The sequence below is a fragment of the Gobio gobio genome (genome assembly GCF_949357685.1).
Source record: "Gobio gobio genome assembly, chromosome: 6".
NCBI classification, from domain to species: Eukaryota; Metazoa; Chordata; class Actinopteri; order Cypriniformes; family Gobionidae; genus Gobio; species Gobio gobio.
The window spans coordinates 57,816,217-57,836,894 of record NC_137102.1 but is presented as its reverse complement, the minus strand read 5'-3'; the positions used below and the strand labels follow the sequence as shown (position 1 = coordinate 57,836,894).

Sequence of the window (20,678 nt, the reverse complement as noted above, 5' to 3'; positions counted from 1 at the left end):
TGAGGACGCAAAGATGCTAACTTTGAACACTTACACAGGTCACAATACAATTAAACATGCATATAATGAGGTCATGTGACAACAATATTAAATATTAAATACTTAGTATTCCTCTCCGAGTTCATATTTAACAGCAGTTAGTCTAGTGGGGTCAAGGCTCATTGATGCAGGTGGTGAGCGAAGACTGGGTTAGTCTTAAAGGATTAGTTCACTTTTAAATAAACTTTTGCTGATAATTTACTCACCCCCATGTTATCCAAGATGTCCATGTCTTTCTTTCTGCATTCGAAAAGAAACGAAGGTTTTGGATGAAAACAGTCCAGGATATTCCTCCATATAATGGACTTTAATGGGCTCCAAACGGTTCAAGGTCCAAATGACAGTTTCAGCGCAGCTTCAGAGGGCTTTAAACGACACCAGATGATGAATAAGGGTCTTATCTAGTGAAACGATCAGTTTGTGTGAGAAACCGAGCAGTATTTATGCTATTATTTTACCTCTTATCAGTCGAACGTGATCATCTCTGAGCTCCACCATAACTTCCGCTAAGTGAGGTCAAATACCAGCCTGGTCATAGATATATCGATCGTAGATGCCTCATTCTACTGATCCGTGCAGGTGCTAATGAGGCATCTACGTATACATCTATGACCAGGCTCGTATTTGTCCTCACTTAGCGGAAGTTATGGCGGAGCTCAGAGACGATCACGTTCGTCTGATAAGAGGTAAAATAATAGCATAAATACTGCTGGGTTTCTCGCAGAAACTGATGGTTTGGCTAGATAAGACCCTTATTCATCGTCTGGTATCGTTTAAAGCCCTTTGAAGCTGCGCTGAAACTGTCATTTGGACCTTGAACCGTTTGGAGCCCATTAAAGTCCATTATATGGAGAAATATCCTGGACTGTTTTCATCCAAAACCTTCATTTCTTTTCGAATGCAGAAAGAAAGACATGGACATCTTGGATAACATGGGGGTGAGTAAATTATCAGCAAATGTTTATTTAAAAGTGAACTAATCCTTTAATGGGATAGTTCACTCAAAAATGAAACTTTTGTCATCATTTACTCACCCTCATGTTGTTCCAAACGCATTCTTCAGATATTGTGAAGAATGTTTGTAACCAACTGGTTGTGAGGCTCCATTGACACACATAGTAATTTTTCATTTTTATATACATTTTTGGGTGAACTATCCCTTTAAGGCGAGACAGCCCAGGTGAACAGGGTAAAAAATATAACCAATAGATATCATCATACTTCCCTAGATTAGATTACAAATCACAGAGGCTGAATCCGAAATCGCCCCCTAAACCCTCATTCACTATTCCCTACGTTAGTCCACTAATATAGTTTACTTGGAATTCACTCCTTGAAGTAAACTATATTAGTGGACTAACGTAGTGAAAACGAGTGCGTGAAGTCGGACAGCCGCTGTGTGTAGGCTACATCGTCTGTACACTCGTTATTGCGCTGCATTATGGGATTGAATGAGTGCACTCAATAACGTCCACTATGGTTTTGGACACCACCACAAATGGCTGTCTCCTCAAATAGTGCCCTATTTAAGGGTATAGGGGGCGATTTCGGATTCAGCCTAAGATTTTTTTTGTATTACACGTTTCCTGAAATGTTATGTTTAAATATGCAAATTAGGCATCTAATTAAAAATGTCCAAATTGTTTACATTGGAAACATCCAGATTCAAATTTTCTTGCTTCATTTTGTCAACATATTAGTTAAATATTTTTATAGATGGGATTTTGATTTATTAATCTCTCCATAAATCAGAAAACAGCCGAAAATAAAATACATTTTCCCCGTGTTTTTAAGAATAAAAATCTTGGGTCTTTAGTTTAGGGTCCAATTCTCACTATTGACTATAACTTTTGCCTCAATAAACTCCTAATTACTGCTTATTAATAATTAGTAAGGTAGTTAAGTTTAGGTATTAAGGGATGTAGAATATGGTCATGCAGAATAAGGCATTAATATGTGCTTTATTAATACTTATAAACAGCCAATATCCTAGAAATATGCATGATAAAAATAGAATAATAATACTATTACTAGTTGCTTATTAGCATGTATATTATTAGGATATTGACTGTTTATTAGTACTTATAATGCATATATTATGTATATCCAATATTCACTATTAACTTAATAGTGAGAACTAGACCCTTAACTAAAGTTTAAATCTTGTATTAAAATCAGGAAAATTATATATCTTAATTATAAAATTAAAGTTTGGTGTATGTAAAGCTGCCTAAGTGGAGATTTCCGACTCATTTGAGAAAACGGCTTTTAAGAAATATATTGCAACAGAAATCTACAGACATGAATATATAAAGTGCAATAAAACCAACACTTAAAAAGTGTCATTTGAATGTTATATTTCCACTACTCACTCTGAAACGACACGTTGTGAAAAAACTAATTTGACTAGTGCATGAAAAAACAATGTTTTTTGCACATAGTGTCTTGCCATAAAGGAACACCACTTTTTTTGAAAATAGGCTCATTTTCCAACTCCCCTAGAGTTAAACAGTTGAGTTTTACCGTTTTCACATCCATTCAGCCGATCTCCGGATCTGGCGGTAGAACTTTTAGCATAGCTTAGCATAGATCATTGAATCTGATTAGACCGTTAGTATCTCGCTCAAAAAATGATGAGTAATAATCAAGGAACTTTGCTGCCGCGCCGCATGCGCAATGATATTACGCAGCGCCTGGAAATAGTCCCCAGCGCTCCCTGTGTAAGCAGGTTGTCACGTTGGTTATGTTGATTGAAGTTAGCCTATTTTCAGGCGCTGTGTAATATCATTGCGCCGCTGCACTCATGGGACGGCTCAAAGTTCCTTGATTATTACGCAGGAATGAGAGTATAGTTCCTAGCCATATCGGTCTAGAAAATCACAACTTTTAATTTTCTGTTGGTCTTAGTGCATGATTTAACTACAGAAGAGTCGAGTTTTAAATAGGAAAAATATCAAAAGTCTTTGGTCATTTTTGAGCAAGATGCTAACGGTCTAATCAGATTCAATGATCTATGCTAAGCTATGCTAAAAGTGCTACCGCCAGACCCGGAGATCGGCTGAATGGATTCGAAAACGGTAACTCTAGAGGAGCTGGAAAATGAGCCTATTTTCAAAAACAGTGGCGTGTTCCTTTAAGAAGAGCATCAAGCGTGTCTGTGTTGTCTTAAACTCTAGCGCACATGAAAGGTTTTTTAGCTGTGTGAATAGTGCCGCTGTACTTTGCTCTGCTCAGCGCTGATGTTAGAGAACAGCATAATGTTATCGACCCTCCTCTGTGCTCATCGATACATTCACCTTGCCCCGTCTGCTGTCTTTCTCTTTCTCTCTCTTTAGCTCATTTCCACTCAGGACGGGTACAGCACCTCAGAGGTTTGTGCTCGTTGTGGTTTTGCCAAGTCTTATGTAACTCTGTGTCTGCAAGTTTTAACTGTAGACAAATATAGTGTGATTGATTTGGGCTTTTAGCGGCTTGTGTTTGTGTGCACGCTGCTCTTGATGTGACATGATTCAGTGACAAACTCCATCGCTCTGGGTGAATCTCCAAACCGCAAAATATAAAGAAAAACTTTTTTTATGTTGCATTTCCCATTATTCACATGAATCACATTAGATTATATATTTATACATGTACAGTATATGCATATACATATATGTAATCATATTAAAATTAATACAAATATATAGTTAATAATTATTATTTATATGTATATTATATATATTACGCGTTCATTTTACGTTTCATTTTAGATAGACAGACAGACAGACAGACAGACAGATAGAACGATAGCTAGACAGACAGACAGACAGACAGACAGACAGACAGACAGACAGACAGACAGACAGACAGACAGACGATAGATAGATAGATAGATAGATAGATAGATAGACAGACAGACAGACAGACAGACAGACAGACAGACAGACAGACAGACAGACAGACAGACAGACAGACAGACAGACAGATAGATGAATAGACAGACAGATAGATAGACAGACAGACAGACAGACAGACAGACAGCAGATAGATAGATAGATAGAGATAGATAGATAGAACGATAGATAGACAGACAGACAGATAGATAGATAGACAGAGAGACAGATAGATAGATAGACAGACAGACAGATAGATAGATAGATAGATAGATAGATAGATAGATAGATAGATAGACAGACAGACAGACAGACAGACAGACAGACAGACAGACAGACAGACAGACAGACAGACAGACAGACAGACAGACAGACAGACAGACAGACAGACAGACAGACAGACAGACAGATAGATAGATAGATAGATAGATAGATAGATAGATAGATAGATAGATAGATAGATAGATAGATAGATAGATAGATAGATAGATAGAATGAAAGACAGACATACAGACAGATAGAACGATAGATAGACAGACAGATAGAACGATAGCTAGACAGACAGACAGACAGACAATAGATAGATAGATAGATAGATAGATAGATAGATAGATAGATAGACAGACAGACAGACAGACAGACAGACAGACAGACAGACAGACAGACAGACAGACAGACAGACAGACAGACAGACAGACAGACAGATAGATGAATAGACAGACAGATAGATAGATAGATAGACAGACAGACAGACAGACAGACAGACAGACAGACAGACAGACAGACAGACAGACAGACAGACAGCAGATAGATAGATAGAGATAGATAGATAGAACGATAGATAGACAGACAGACAGATAGATAGATAGACAGAGAGACAGATAGATACACAGACAGACAGATAGATAGATAGATAGATAGATAGATAGATAGATAGATAGATAGATAGACAGACAGACAGACAGACAGACAGACAGACAGACAGACAGACAGACAGATAGATAGACAGATATTTCTTTCTTTTCATGGCAATTTTCTTGTCAGGATTTGTGAGATTCACCCATTTGGACAAATAAAGAATTTTATGGATTAAAGTACTATTTGTGCATCAGAACAAGATATGGAAACAGATATTGGACATCCTTGATTTTATGAATACGTAAAGATTGCCAAGAGATAATTTTTGTCCAGATATGTGTTAGCTTTGATCCTCATAGTTACCCACTTAAGAAGCACTTCTTCTTGCAAGCTGTATATTAATTGCGTTTGGACTGATATTAGTCATCAGATAATGTCTCCTGTCCCTTGTGTGTAAATATGTCCTGTCATTATGAAGGTAGTAGTGGTGAACTCCAACGGGACGTCGTTTGACTATGTGTCGGCCGTGCCCATTGAGAACGGACCGCTCAGTGTGGACATATACTCCACTCCTCAGTACAAAGTGGATCAGCCTGTCGAAACTGAAGGTGAGATGCCACGAATACACACATCCATAAATATCTTTCAACTGAAACACCTAATAAAACAACCAAACATCGATCCAGGTGTCCTGTCCAGGGTATTATAGGACAGAACTGTATACTAAAACCATAAAAATATTTTGATACTTGAAATGAAATAAGCATTAAGCATTTCTCACTTTCATTTAGTTTAACTTGATGTACTAAAATAATATACATTTAAAGCAAAAATAACTATATTGTGATATACACCGATCAGGCATAACATTATGACCTAATATTGTGTTGGTCCCCCTTTTACTGCCAAAACAGCCCTGACCCGTCGAGGCATGGATTCCACTTGTCAAACTCGCTCCAATCCTTACGCTTGCCCATTTTACCTGCTTCTAACACATCAACTTTGAGGACAAAATGTTCACTTGCTGCCTAATAAATCCCACCCACTAACAGGAGATGAAGAGATCATCAGTGTTATTCACTTCACCTGTGAGTGGTCATAATGTTATGCCCGATTGGTGTATATATTGTTATCGTGAAATAAAATGACAGAGGGAGCGGAGGCTATTCCAAAAATAATGATGTGCATGAATAAATAATATTTTAAATACTACAATAATAAAAGACCGTTAAAAGAAAAGTGCAATATACAATTCTGCTCTTCAGTACCAAAATAACACATTAATAATCCTTTAAAATAAAAGTTTTGTCTGTTGTTAAAACTGAGTCTTTTGACAGCATGTGTTATTTTGATATTGACTAATAACTAAATTTATTTTGAAGCATGTTATAATACGTATAATGATTTGCTAATTTTCTTATTTATATGGTTTATGTGTCTGAAGTTAAGTCTGTTATGCGTGTTTAAAGTCCTATTGTAATTGCCTCTTGTGGGATTAATAAAGTGGTAAACTAAACCAAACTAAACTAGAAGCGTTCTTGCACCAGCATGGTACTTTGTAAACCAGGTTAGCTGATTCGAATCCCCCAGCTGTCTGTGGATGAGGCTCGTTTCTAGTTAAAGAATATATAGAGCATTCCCCTGATTGTGATCCTGCATTATTTTACTGCTCCACTCAGAGAAGACAGATGAGAACACAAATGAGATCATGGACTCACAGCTGGAGGAGGAAGAGGAGAAGACAGATGAGGAAGAGGAAGAGGAGGGTGGACCGCCAGGCACTCTCGTAAAAGTGTTCAAGTTCATCATGAAGCAGAGCTACATCTGTGCTCTCATTGCTATGATGGTGAGGAGGCCAAAGGAAAAGCTGTTCAATTTGAATTTGAGTGGGAAATGTTTAATTTGTCATTTTGTGCCATGGAATCTTTTTGTGTGTCTAAGGCGTGGAGTATAACGTACGTTAGCTGGCCGACGTTTGTCTTTCTGCTCTGGTCCTGTGCTCTCTGGATGATGAGAGACAGGAGGAAGTACGCCATGCTGACCTCGCCGTTCATGGTGGCCTATGGGAACTTCCTGTTAGTCCTTCAGTATATCTGGAGTTTTGAGCGGTTGGATCCAGTGCCTGGTTTCTTTCTGAAGATGGAGGTGCCCTTCACTGAGCTGAGCTCCAAGGTAACTATTAGACAATTAGCCAATTAATTGCCTGATTTTGCGAAAGATTATATATTAGTTTCACTTTAATCAGGCATCAACAATGCAGTTTCTGCTATATGACTTGGCCACTAAAAAAAAAAGCTGCAGTGTCTATTTACACCAAATGCAAATAGTGTGGCAATTGCTTTTTGCACTAGCTCTGCCTAACTATGCCTGTTTGACAAAAACAAGATTTAAAAAATAACAGGCATATTTCAACGTTTTCAGTGGCGTAGTCAGTAAAGCGTAAGGCTCATGGATCTTGGTTTTAACGTGATTGACCCGGGTTCGAATCCGCCTTTTGCAGAGCTCGCTCTTCTCCCTTTTCCCATCACACATCACATCGGAACGTCATTTACTTTCAATAAAAAATGAAGAAAATGTTCTAAAAATGGAAATTAAGTGCCTAATGAAATGTTTAATAATAATAAAAGCATTTATTGTGTAGGGTTAGGGGTCGGTGTAGGGAGGGCTTTTATTGTCCCATTAAGGCGGCATCCATTTAATAATTTTAATAAATATAACCATTTACACTCTGTTATTATTGCATCCTGTTTATGTACAACAACACTTAGGGGCAAAGAGTATGTATCTGTCAAAATAAAGTATAAATAGCATGTAATTACTATTTACACATATTGCAAAGAACTACTTTTACATGGCGTAAATAGAATATATCCCTATTTTCACTTAGTAAATAGCATCTACAGCTATTTGCACTTAGTGTAAATATCATCTATCGCTAAGAAAATTTTATTTTCATTAAGTGTAAATAGCCGCTGCCAAAAAAAATTGAGCAAAAAACAACAACAAAAAATAAATAGTGCACGTTTTATTTTTAGCAGCCTTAATACGTCAGAAAAATATATGTATTATTTAATAAAAATATAATTTGGTAACTATAATTTAAATAAATATATATATACTCTACAGGTAAAAAGTTTGGAATAATTAATCTTATGCTCACCAAGGCTGCGTTTATTTGTTCATTTTGGAAAAACACTTCTGTCCCAAATCTTATGAGCTTAGTAGTGTACATTTTATTATATTTATTTTTTATAAATATATGTAAAATATATGGAAGCTTGTTTCCGACAGAATAAAAATAAAAAGGTAATTGCGACTTTTTATCTCACAATTTAAAAAAAATTCTTGCAATTGCATGATATAAAGTTGCAATTGCGAGTTATTAAGTCAGAATTGCATGATATAAAGTTATGCAATTGCAAGTAATTATTGGATGATATAAAGTCAGAATTGCGAGTTTATATAAAAAGTCGCAATTATCTTTTAAATTGTTTTATTCCGTGGTGTAAACACACTTCCCTAAAAGTATGTATCAAACAATGTATTTACAAACAATTACTATGAACGATTTATTTGTAGTAATAGCTGGACATTATATAACATCTCTATACTGTGATTTATTTAATAATTTCAGCCCACAGAGCATGTTACTAATGTGTTTTTGTCACTGTGTGTGTTTGTAGGTTCTGTGTCAGCTGAGTTTCTGGCTCCTGCTCAGACAAACTCTGATGGAGCGGCAAGTGAAGATGGAGGAGGAAGCAGCGCTTTGTGACGTCAAAGTAGATGAGCAGAAAAAAGGTAGAATCTCTAACAAGTGGTTTCCCATGTATTAGGTACAGATTCAATCCTGAAATAGTCACAGCAGAAAATCTTGTAGTTATTTTACATTCGTAAAGACGTAACTTTCCGTGTGTGTTTTAGAGGAAGACAAAGAGGAAGAGGAAGGGGACGAGAACGACCTGATGCATGTGATGGGGAAACTAGTAAAGGCTCTGCTGGTGAAATACTGGATCTATGTCTGCGGAGGGATGTTCTTCGTCGTCAGCTTTGAGGGAGATTTGGTCATGTACAAGATCGTCTACATGATGATGTTTCTCTTCTGCGTGGCTCTTTACCAGGTGCAGTGCCGCCGTCTAACCCTATAAAGCCAAAAAGGTTGTTGGGATTTTTACTGGACACAACTGTGGTAAAAAAAGTCCATCTCATGTGTTTTTTCAATTCTTTCTGGGTGATCTATTCCTTTAGAAGTCTTTTTATTAATGGTTATTCATTTATACACACATCCTATACAGTGAGGAAAATAAGTAGTTGAAAGTATTTGAACTATTTTGCAAGTTCTCCCACTTAGAAATCATGGAGGGGTCTGAAATTGTCATCGTAGGTGCATGTCCACTGTGAGAGACATAATCTAAAAAAAAATCCAGAAATCACAATGTATGATTTTTTAACTATTTATTTGTATGATACAGCTGCAAATAAGTATTTGAACACCTGTCTATCAGCTAGAATTCTGACCCTCAAAGACCTGTTAGTCTGCCTTTAAAATGTCCACCTCCACTCCATTTATTATCCTAAATTAGATGCACCTGTTTGAGGTCGTTAGCTGCATAAAGACACCTGTCCACCCCATACAATCAGTAAGAATCCAACTACTAACATGGCCAAGACCAAAGAGCTGTCCAAAGACACTAGAGACAAAATTGTACACCTCCACAAGGCTGGAAAGGGCTACGGGGAAATTGCCAAGCAGCTTGGTGAAAAAAGGTCCACTGTTGGAGCAATCATGAGAAAATGGAAGAAGCTAAACATGACTGTCAATCTCCTTCGGACTGGGGCTCCATGCAAGATCTCACCTCGTGGGGTCTCAATGATCCTAAGAAAGGTGAGAAATCAGCCCAGAACTACACGGGAGGAGCTGGTCAATGACCTGAAAAGAGCTGGGACCACCGTTTCCAAGGTTACTGTTGGTAATACACTAAGACGTCATGGTTTGAAATCATGCATGGCACGGAAGGTTCCCCTGCTTAAACCAGCCCATGTACAGGCCCGTCTTAAGTTTGTCAATGACCATTTGGATGATCCAGAGGAGTCATGGGAGAAAGTCATGTGGTCAGATGAGACCAAAATAGAACTTTTTGGTCATAATTCCACTAAACGTGTTTGGAGGAAGAAGAATGATGAGTACCATCCCAAGAACACCATCCCTACTGTGAAGCATGGGGGTGGTAGCATCATGCTTTGGGGTGTTTTTCTGCACATGGGACAGGGCGACTGCACTGTATTAAGGAGAGGATGACCGGGGCCATGTATTGCGAGATTTTGGGGAACAATCTCCTTCCCTCAGTTAGAGCATTGAAGATGGGTCGAGGCTGGGTCTTCCAACATGACAATGACCCGAAGCACACAGCCAGGATAACCAAGGGGTGGCTCTGTAAGAAGCATATCAAGGTTCTGGCGTGGCCTAGCCAGTCTCCAGACCTAAACCCAATAGAGAATCTTTGGAGGAGCTCAAACTCCGTGTTTCTCGTGGGATTTTTTTTTTTTAATAGATTATGTCTCTTACAGTGGACATGCACCTACGATGACAATTTCAGACCCCTCCATGATTTCTAAGTTGGAGAACTTGCAAAATAGCAGGGTGTTCAAATACTTATTTTCCTCACTGTATATATATATATATATATATATATATATATATATATATATATATATATATATATATATATATATATATATATATATACACATATATACATACCGATCAGGCATAACATTATGACCTAATAACATTATTCCTAATATTGTGTTGGTCCCCCTTTTGCTGCCAAACCCTAAACCATCAAAGCATGGACTCTCACCAGACCAGGCCACCTTCTCCCATTGCTCCGTGGTCCAGTTCTGATGCTCACGTGCCACTGTTGGTGCTTTCGGCGGTGGACAGGGGTCAGCATGGGCACCCTGACCGGTCTGCGGCTATGCCGCCCCATACGCAACAAACTGAGGTGCTCTGTGTATTCTGACACCTTTCTATCAGAACCAGCATTTACTTCTTGAGCAGTTTGAGCTCCAGTAGCTCGTCTGTTTGATCGGACCACACAGGCCAGCCTTCACTCCACACGTGCATCAATGAGCCTTGGCCGACCATGACCCTGTTACAGGAACACCCCACAAGAGCTCCAGTCGTCTAGCCATCACAGTTTGGCCCTTGTCGCTCAAATCCTTACACTTGCCCATTTTCCCTGTTTCTAACACATCAACTTTGAGGACAAAATGTTCACTTGCTGCCTAATATATCCCACCCACTAACAGGTGCCGTGATGATCACTGTTATTCACTTCACCTGTCATAATGTTATGCCTGATCAGTGTATTAGGGTGGGCAAATTAACACAACGTGCAGCAGCATCCTTTTTTTCGGCCTGGCATCCTTTTGGCTAGTGTCAAAATCCTCAAAAAGTTATTGTTTTTGTTGTTTTTGACCCATGTAACCTTGTAAACATGCTTTAAAATTTCAAGTAGGTCTAACAAGTATATATATATATACACTCACCTAAAGGATTATTAGGAACACCTGTTCAATTTCTCATTAATGCAATTATCTAATCAACCAATCACATGGCAGTTGCTTCAATGCATTTAGGGGTGTGGTCCTGGTCAAGACAATCTCCTGAACTCCAAACTGAATGTCAGAATGGGAAAGAAAGGTGTTTTAAGCAATTTTGAGCGTGGCATGGTTGTTGGTGACAGACGGGCCGGTCTGAGTATTTCACAATCTGCTCAGTTACTGGGATTTTCACGCACAACCATTTCTAGGGTTTACAAAGAATGGTGTGAAAAGGGAAAAACATCCAGTATGCGGCAGTCTTGTGGGCAAAAATGCCTTGTTGATGCTAGAGGTCAGAGGAGAATGGGCCGACTGATTCAAGCTGATAGAAGAGCAACTTTGACTGAAATAACCACTCGTTACAACCGAGGTATGCAGCAAAGCATTTGTGAAGCCACAACACGCACAACCTTGAGGCGGATGGGCTACAACAGCAGAAGACCCCACCGGGTACCACTCATCTCCACTACAAATAGGAAAAAGAGGCTACAATTTGCACGAGCTCACCAAAATTGGACAGTTGAAGACTGGAAAAATTTTGCCTGGTCTGATGAGTCTCGATTTCTGTTGAGACATTCAGATGGTAGAGTCAGAATTTGGCGTAAACAGAATGAGAACATGGATCCATCATGCCTTGTTACCACTGTGCAGGCTGGTGGTGGTGGTGTAATGGTGTGGGGGATGTTTTCTTGGCACACTTTAGGCCCCTTAGTGCCAATTGGGCATCGTTTAAATGCCACGGCCTACCTGAGCATTGTTTCTGACCATGTCCATCCCTTTATGACCACCATGTGCCCATCCTCTGATGGCTACTTCCAGCAGGATAATGCACCATGTCACAAAGCTCGAATCATTTCAAATTGGTTTCTTGAACATGACAATGAGTTCACTGAACTAAAATGGCCCCCACAGTCACCAGATCTCAACCCAATAGAGCATCTTTGGGATGTGGTGGAACGGGATCTTCGTGCCCTGGATGTGCATCCCACAAATCTCATGCAAGGATCCTTGTGAGGATACTCAACAAAACTGCCATTTTGGCATCATTTTGTCCGTTAAAGCACTGTCTGAAGCTGCTTTCTGTGTGCATGAGTGTGTGTGTCACACAGACAGGAGATTCACAGATGCGCGCCAGTACCGCACTGCATTCTCTTGTGTTTTATCGCGTGTGAATGGTCAAAAGCATTTGCATGAATAGGAGCGTGATCATATGATGTAACGCTACCCAAAGGATGATGGGAAAAAAAACGGATGCTTTTTAATCGTTAAATATTTTAACGTGTTAACGCATTAATTTTGACACTAAATTTTCAACTAAATATCCAAATGAATCTAATTACTAAACGGCCCACATTGGCATTGTATGATAATTGAAATGAGCTGATAACATCACCGTTTTCTCCGGAGCGGCTGTACGGCCAAATCAAATTCTGTTGCATTATTATCCTGTTTAACACCATGAAGCTGATTTGAAACAATCTGCGTTGTAAAAAGCGCTATATAAATCAAGTTGACAGCCCTATTGTAAAGGATTTCGGTTGAACGCTTTGGGTGAACTTTTCATTGAAAGGTCTTTGACCGAGCGGTTATGTTCTCCTCAGGTTCATTATGAATGGTGGCGCAGGATCCTGAAGTACTTCTGGATGTCTGTGGTGGTTTACACTATGCTAGTGCTCATCCTAATCTACACCTGTCAGTTTGAGAACGGCATTGCTACCTGGACCAGTATGACAGGCATGACAAAGGATGGGTGAGTATTGAAGACCCTATATACGTTTGATCTGTTGGTCGTGCCACAAGCCATTCAGTTCAAGTCAAAGTGAGCTGCTTCGTTGTCTACACAGGCAGCATCCTGACTAAAATCTAACCTCTTTTTTTATTTTACAGATTTTAAGAGCAAAGTATGCATGCAGTGCTTCCTTAGATTTGGGCCAAAAAAGTGTTACAGAGTCTTTTGTTTTTGGGCACAGGTTTTCAAGCTTGAATATTCATTTTCTACACATTCTCCATTGTTCCAGCTTGTCTCTTCCCAGTCTGTCACTAACACTCTGGCTGAATCCGAAATCGCCCCCTATACCCTCAAATAGGGCATTATTTGAAGGGACAGCCATTTGTAGTAGTGTCCGAAACCATAGTGGACATTATTGAGTGCACTCATTCAATCCCACATTGCACCGGCTGTCCGACTTCACACACTCGTTTTCATTCACTCCTTCAAGTGAACTATATTAGTGGACCAACGTAGGGAATAGTGAATGAGGGTTTAGGGGGCGATTTCGGATTCAGCCTCCGTTTAGTTCCTTCCTGTCTCTATGAAGCCCCTCCTTCTGAAAAGCGCAGTGTGCTCTGATTGGACGGCTGTACGAGTGTGTAGTGATCGGTCAATCTGAAATCATGCATTGAGCGGGAATTATTTAAATGAGGAATAATGACACTGATATAGAGAATAACTCCCACTGGAAGGACACACAACAGAAAGTCGAACATGTTAAAAAAAGCAGAATAGGTCCTCGTTAGGCAGCATTATCTCCCACTCACTTCTGTCTCTTTGCAGACTGGAAGCTATCGGTCTGTTGAAGTACAACCTCGCTGATCTGTTCACCCGTATCTTCATCCCCACGTCCTTCCTGCTGGTGTGCATCCTGCACCTGCATTACTTCCACGACCATTTCCTGCAGCTCACGGATCTCAAAGCAGTGGTCAGCAAAGAGGAGAGCACCATTTACAGGTGAGAGATGACGGCAGGGCGCTTTTTCTAATCAGGTTGAGGTCCTAACAGGATGATGCTAACAGGAAGTGTGAATGTGTGATGTCATTTAGGCCAAGTCATGAACCATAATATCTCAAATCTGATTAGACGAGCCACACAAATGCATACCTGTCCACATATCAAAGGAATAAAATAAGAATATAATAATGTTTGCTTTATTGTCTTGTTTAACTTCATTTTGGCCCTGTTTACAGCTGGTATTGAGATGCGTTTTGGTCGATCGGATCACAAGTGGACGAATCCGTTTAATCCGTTTCTTTTGTCCACTTTCGACCACTTCTGTCCTGATTTCTTCGAGGGGAAGATCTATGGGCGGGTAAATGTGTGGGGTTTTTTAAGATCTTTCGATCTATTGGACAAAATAAGCATGCACAATTGACATACTTGAATGCTTGGTACGTTTTTTTAGTCTTCAACCAAACTTGGCTCTTCATCCGGCAAAGTTTAAATCCCGCCTGGCTAGCGTGCTTCCCATAATGTTTATGCGTTAGGTCAGTAGGAGGAGAGTAGACTGTCTTTTTTGGCTGTTTGATCCAAGCTGCAACCTCCTGCAGTTTCTCTTGAAGCCAATACGGAAGTGACATAAACTGCAATTCATCGACTGGCCACTAGAGACAGACTCCAGAAGGAGCAGAATCTCATTGAGCTCATGTTAAAATGCCCAACTTTACAGCAGATTAAAACATGTTTACAGTCTGGTACAAATTGTGGTTTTGGTCTATGCGGCTAATTTTACCCTAATTTTGACAACTGTGAAGGGGGTGAATTTTTTTATAACTCATTCGTTTACATTATATAAAGCATTCAAGTTCTGCATATTTAAGGGCGTGGCCACTTTGAGTGACAGGTGGATAGCCATTTAACTGCTGTCTGTTAGTCATCGCGTCACCTCAGCTCCGCCCACGTCCTGCCTTTTTGCCCTTTTTCTGTTATCCAGGAGTGACGCGCTGCCAAGATGGCAACGGCCAGCTCGACCCTACTTTACGCTTCAAAACCAGTGTTGGGGAAAGTTACTTTGAAAAGTAATGCATTACAATATTGCGTTACTCCCTTAAAAAGTAACTAATTGAGTTACTTAGTTACTTTTTAAGAAAAGTAATGCGTTACTTTTTCGTTACTTTTTCTTACCTGGGCTGGGCTTGTTTTCTTTTCTTTTTTTATAACAAAAAAGTTATATTTTTGTAAAGACCTCTTCATACCAAAATTGAAATAATAAGCCCCAGGCTGAGGTAAAAATGCAAATTCACGCATGACCAGTAGAGGGCGCAGCTCTGGATAATGGTGGAATAGGATGCAGGAGAAAAAAGTTTTACCAATAAAAACAAAAAATCTAGTAATTTTCATCATCAAAGGTCAGCAGCAAGACATTGGTCAATTAAATATAAAGGTAGATTATGCATAAAAATTGTTGTTTTATTTAACATTTAATTATTGGAGGTTTGCATAGTACTCTGATTTTGCATTTGACTGATTTTATTCATTTTGAGGAGAACAGAATCTTTATTATGCAAGTGAGATAAATAAATGCTCACATTTAGTCTAGAACTACAATAACCCTCATGTTCACACACACGCCTCTGCACTTATTTTTCTCAACATGGGGGCAGGAGAGCTGTCAGTCAAATTAATGTGAAAAAGTAACTAGATATTTTGTTGTAAATTTGAAAAGTAATGTGTTACTTTACTAGTTACTTGGAAAAAGTAATATTATTACTAAAGTGGAAAAAAAAGTGAAGTGACGTGTGGCGACCCATACTTGGAATTTGTGCTCTGCATTTAACCCATCCAAGTGCACACACACACACAGTAGTGAACACACACACGGAGCAGTGGGCAGCCATATTGCTGTAGCACCCGTGGAGCAGTTGGGGTTCAGTGTCTTGCTCAAGAGTCTCACCTCAGTCGTGGTATTGAGGGTGGAGGAGGGCGCTGGTTATTCACTCCCCCCACGACAACTCCTGCCGAACCTGAGACTCGAACCCGCAACCTTCCAGTTACAAGTCCGACTCTCTAACCATTAGGCCACGACTGCCCCGTAACTCAAGTTACTTGTAATGCGTTACTCCCAACACTGTTCAAAACGGCTCTTCAGAATCCTATGGGTGACGTCACGGACACTACGCCCATATTTTTTTACAGTCTATGGTTTGAACACATTCGCCCACCGTCTACACTACAAAAGCAATCCGTTTTCCACTACCTCTGGAAGTGGTCGAAAGTGGACAAGCTCAAAACGACCCTGTATTTAGCGCCGTCCACTTGTGATCATCCGATCGACTATCCCGCCATCTTAATGCCAAGTGTAAACAGGGCCTTTGTTTCATCCTCATTCTTCATTTCCTCATTTCTCACTAGCTGCTTCATGATGGTTTGTCCTCTATTGAATCTGCATCAGTATAAACCTTGTTTTATCTCTGCCAATCATCTTACTTCATGCAAATCCACTTCTTTTTTTAACCAATCATCTGCTCACATCTTTCCCTTGCCATCCCTCACATTACAGCTATACTAAAGTCAGTGGTCGTATCTATCTGATCGTGGATAGGTGGGTGACTGATTTTCTTTCTCTGGCATTTATGGAAACCACAACGAATGTTCACCTCTCACCTTCTCCCCAATTTCCCACAATCCCTCATTCTTCTCACTACTCCTGTCTGTCAGTTCACTCTTTTCTCACTTGATGATGTCACTTTTTAATGGCCCGCTATGGATAGATCAAATAATGTATGATGTCACTCTATGACTCTTTGTCACTGACTTGATTTCCTGTTTCAAACTTTAACGTTTGCTTTAAATGTTACAAGTCAACATGAAACTGCATTCGAACCCCGTTTTATTTCTGTAGTCAGATGTATTTTTTTTTTTAATTAATTATAATAATTAACCATTTAGTTTTAGTTTACAATAAGAACAACAATGTGCCAATGTATCGTCCAATAAAAGCTATTATTTTCATCGGACAAGTTACGTTTGTTAGTGAGTGTAGCTGTAAAACACTAGAGAGGAGCTGATTTACCAGTAAATATTTATGTATGTTTGAATAAACCTGTCATGAAGACATTTTTTCATAGGTAAAACCTAACTTTTCTGACCCCTTTCATAGTTTTCAGTCAGAGCCTTGGAGGGCAAAACCACCATAGAACCCCATAGAACTGCAGCACAAGCACAAAAATATGTGAACAAGATGCACGTTTCGGGCACTTATGATCCATATTCAGCACCTGCTGCAGTATCTCAGTCACTAAAAACAGTGGGACGTTTTTAAAACACTTAACGGGAAAAACACTACAGGGTGAGTTGCACCTATATGGATTCAATTCAGCAAAGTTTAACGCTTATCTAGGATTTGTTGAAATGGGTTTTATTTTAAATCGAGTTGTTGCACCACTTTATTTTAAACATAGATTAATAAACCGTTAGAAGAGCTGATCAAGCACCAGGCTAAAGAATCCTTATTTGTGCATCCCACCCTTATAGTGCCATAATGTACTAAAACAGTGATATTAAAATATTAAATTCAGTTTACACCATTTGATGATGCATCATATATACAGGCGAGCAGATGAGCCCAGAATATGAATGCAACGTGTTTTCTTTATAATGAGTTTCGATGGGTAAAAATATGCTTAAAGGGTTACTTCAGCAATTAGCATTAAAGGGTTAGTTCACCCAAAAATGAAAATTCTGTCATTAATTACTCACCCTCATGTCGTTGGACACCCGTAAGACCTTCGTTCATATTCGGAACACAAATGAAGATATTTTTGTTGAAAGCTGATGCTGAGAAAGGCTTCAGATAGGCCTCCATTGGCATTCAGTACATTTACACTCCCAAGACCCATAAAAGGCACTTAAAGGTCCCATGGCATGGCATTTTTCTATTATTTTATAGTGTTTTCTGAGGTGTACTTATATTATTAGTATGATTTTTACATCATGAAATGTCATAATTTAGAAATAAAAGGCATTTTTTCTATACTGCTGTTTGCCCTGTGGCTGAATGGCCTGCTTCAAGAGGCGTGTCTGCTGTGAGACTTCAGTAAAAACGCCCACTTTTGTGATTGGCTGACATCTTTGCATTTTAAATGAGCGGAGGGGGCGTGGTTTAACGAGGCACGAGCAGGCACGAGTCTGCCAGAGAGACGGATGGACCTGTGTTCACTTCTCATCAGTTCTCTCAGCATGTCTCAGTTCAGGGTGAACTGTTGTAGTTACTAGCATATACTTCAGGTTATTAGTTTATTTCTAGTCGGAGGGGCTGTCACTCATGTCAGAAAGTTAGTACATTATGGATCAGCGCTGACTCGAGACGCGAACCGTTTAGAACGATTCAGTCCGATTTGGTGAACTGGTTCGGTTCACTAAAAAGAACCGATTCAAAAGAATGATTCGTTCGCGAACCGGACATCACGGAGACGAAGCGATTGCTAACAAAGTTATTTATAGTAACTACTGAGTTATGAGAGCGCTGTCAGTCAGCGCGAGTTTATTGTGTTTGTATCTGAGAGTTCTGAATAAACACGAGTCCCAGTCACACCGAGTCCTCTTCATCATTATTCTACCAACTTTGTAACACATGCAATGTACCATTACAGCGAGATGAACAAGTTAGTAAGTGTTGAGTATTGCATTATTTCTAGATATGTTCCAATCATATGAATAGCGTCATTGACGCGCATTGAGTAACGTTACACAGCGCAAACAAAGACACAACAGCAGTAATCGAATGTAATCCAGTTTATTGTGGGGAAAGCTGGCTAGCCTAGCCGGATACCCTCACGCTTACCCCCCTTCTGCTTAATCTAACGCCGCGTTTGGTGCCTCCGCTGTGGGCCAGATGCAGTACTGGGGGTCGGGGATGTTGGAGGCCGAGCTTCGGCGTGTGTGAAGTTTATCTCTAAAGATGTGACTGCTGATGTTAAACAGAAAAGACTGTATGCACATTTTAGAACAGATAGACGCGACAAGGACGTACAAAAACACTGACTCACAAGATAGAAAACACGAAAACACCGTTCTGTCGGGAGAGAGAAGCCGCTGCGTGTCCACAAATAATAAATAATAAGCTACACATAAGAAATCAATGATCACAGATCAGAAGGAACTGAAGAAAGACTTCTGTTTTCATTTGTACATCCAAACACTGAGAAACTGCCAGTGTTCACTCGTTCACAAATAACGTTAATGATCTCTCGTGCTTGCATGGGCGTGCCAGATTCTCTGGGCGGAGGAAAGGGAGGTAACCGTTCCTGCTTGGACGTCAAACCAGGAGACTTCAGGATTGGCTCGTCTGGCCTGTCATTTTCTCAAAGGCAGAGAAAGACAGCCAGAACTCGGTTTTACACCGATCAACATTTCTATCCACTTGGGGACAATATTCAGGCTAGGGGAACTCATATTAATGTTGAAATACCTCATAAAATGAAAATTTAATGCCATGGGACCTTTAAAACGTCGTTACAAAGTCCATCTCACCACAGTGGCTCTACAATAATTTTATGAAGCGACGACAATAGTTTTTGTGCGCAAAAAAAAATCAAAATAACACCTTTATCCAACTTGTTATTGTCTTCCGTGTGTGCCTCCACGACGCATGCGCGAGAATATGACGTAGTGCCGGGGTTCGGGAATCCATGAAATGCACACTTTAGCCCGATTTTGAGAACTACGCCGAGACCTAAAGCACGATCAATGTAGAATCCAACAGCTTAGACACGCGCGTCTTCCTCCGCTTGTAAACAAATCCCTTCTGGCTCATGTGTCCGAACGCCGGATCTGCGTCATATTCTCACGCATGCGTCGTGGAGGCACACACGGAAAACAATAACAAGCTGGATAAAGGTGTTATTTTGATTTTTTTTTGCGCACAAAAACTATTGTCGTCGCATCGTAAAGTTATTGTAGAGCCACTGTGGTGAGATGGAGGCCTATCTGAAGCCTTTCAGAGCCATCAGCTTTCAACTAAAATATCTTCATTTGTGTTCCGAAGATGAACGGAGGTCTTACGGGTGTCGAACGACATGAGGGTGAGTAATTAATGACATTATTTTCATTTTTGGGTGAACTAACCCTTTAAGCTTTGTATCAGTAGGAACTCGGTAGTATATTCGAATTATCATGACCCCCCCCCCCCTCATATCCCCCTGAGACGAGAGATGTATGTATTTTATGTCTGGAAAAAGAGGCTTTTTTGGACAGAGGCTAGAGACTACAGCCAGTAGTAGGAGTTAGTTCTGTGTGTTTTCAACCTGCCCACAGGGGTGGGATCTCTCTCACAGAATGTAAAATGATCACGGCCGCTCGGGCATTCATAACGGAGCGGTGTAGAGCAACGCTCAATGAATTCCTATGAAAGTTAAGCTTCCATAGGCATGAACTGAAAACGCGCCAGACTGGACACGCACCGTGAATGACTTTGCGGTCATTTCCCTTTGAAACCGAATCTTCCGCGATCATCTTGTCTGTCAGCTCCTCAATCTCGTGATAAATGAAATCTGACTCCTGCTGCGTTTGTGCTGCGACTCTCGTTCGGCTCA

General features: G+C 39.9%; 1 protein-coding gene across 1 annotated transcript in view; it reads left to right on the top strand.

Annotated features, from left to right (window-relative positions):
* Positions 1-20,678, top strand: part of piezo2b (piezo-type mechanosensitive ion channel component 2b) — a gene marked incomplete at its 5' end in the record, with an annotated part of 187,017 nt that overhangs the window by 73,621 nt on the left and 92,718 nt on the right. Inside the window, 9 exons of the mRNA XM_079819677.1 lie at positions 3,375-3,414; positions 5,252-5,377; positions 6,449-6,615; positions 6,711-6,941; positions 8,453-8,567; positions 8,691-8,887; positions 12,974-13,122; positions 13,927-14,100; positions 16,646-16,687. Coding sequence (XP_079675803.1) covers positions 3,375-3,414; positions 5,252-5,377; positions 6,449-6,615; positions 6,711-6,941; positions 8,453-8,567; positions 8,691-8,887; positions 12,974-13,122; positions 13,927-14,100; positions 16,646-16,687 — 1,241 coding nt within the window. The remainder of the gene's footprint in view (positions 1-3,374; positions 3,415-5,251; positions 5,378-6,448; positions 6,616-6,710; positions 6,942-8,452; positions 8,568-8,690; positions 8,888-12,973; positions 13,123-13,926; positions 14,101-16,645; positions 16,688-20,678) is intronic.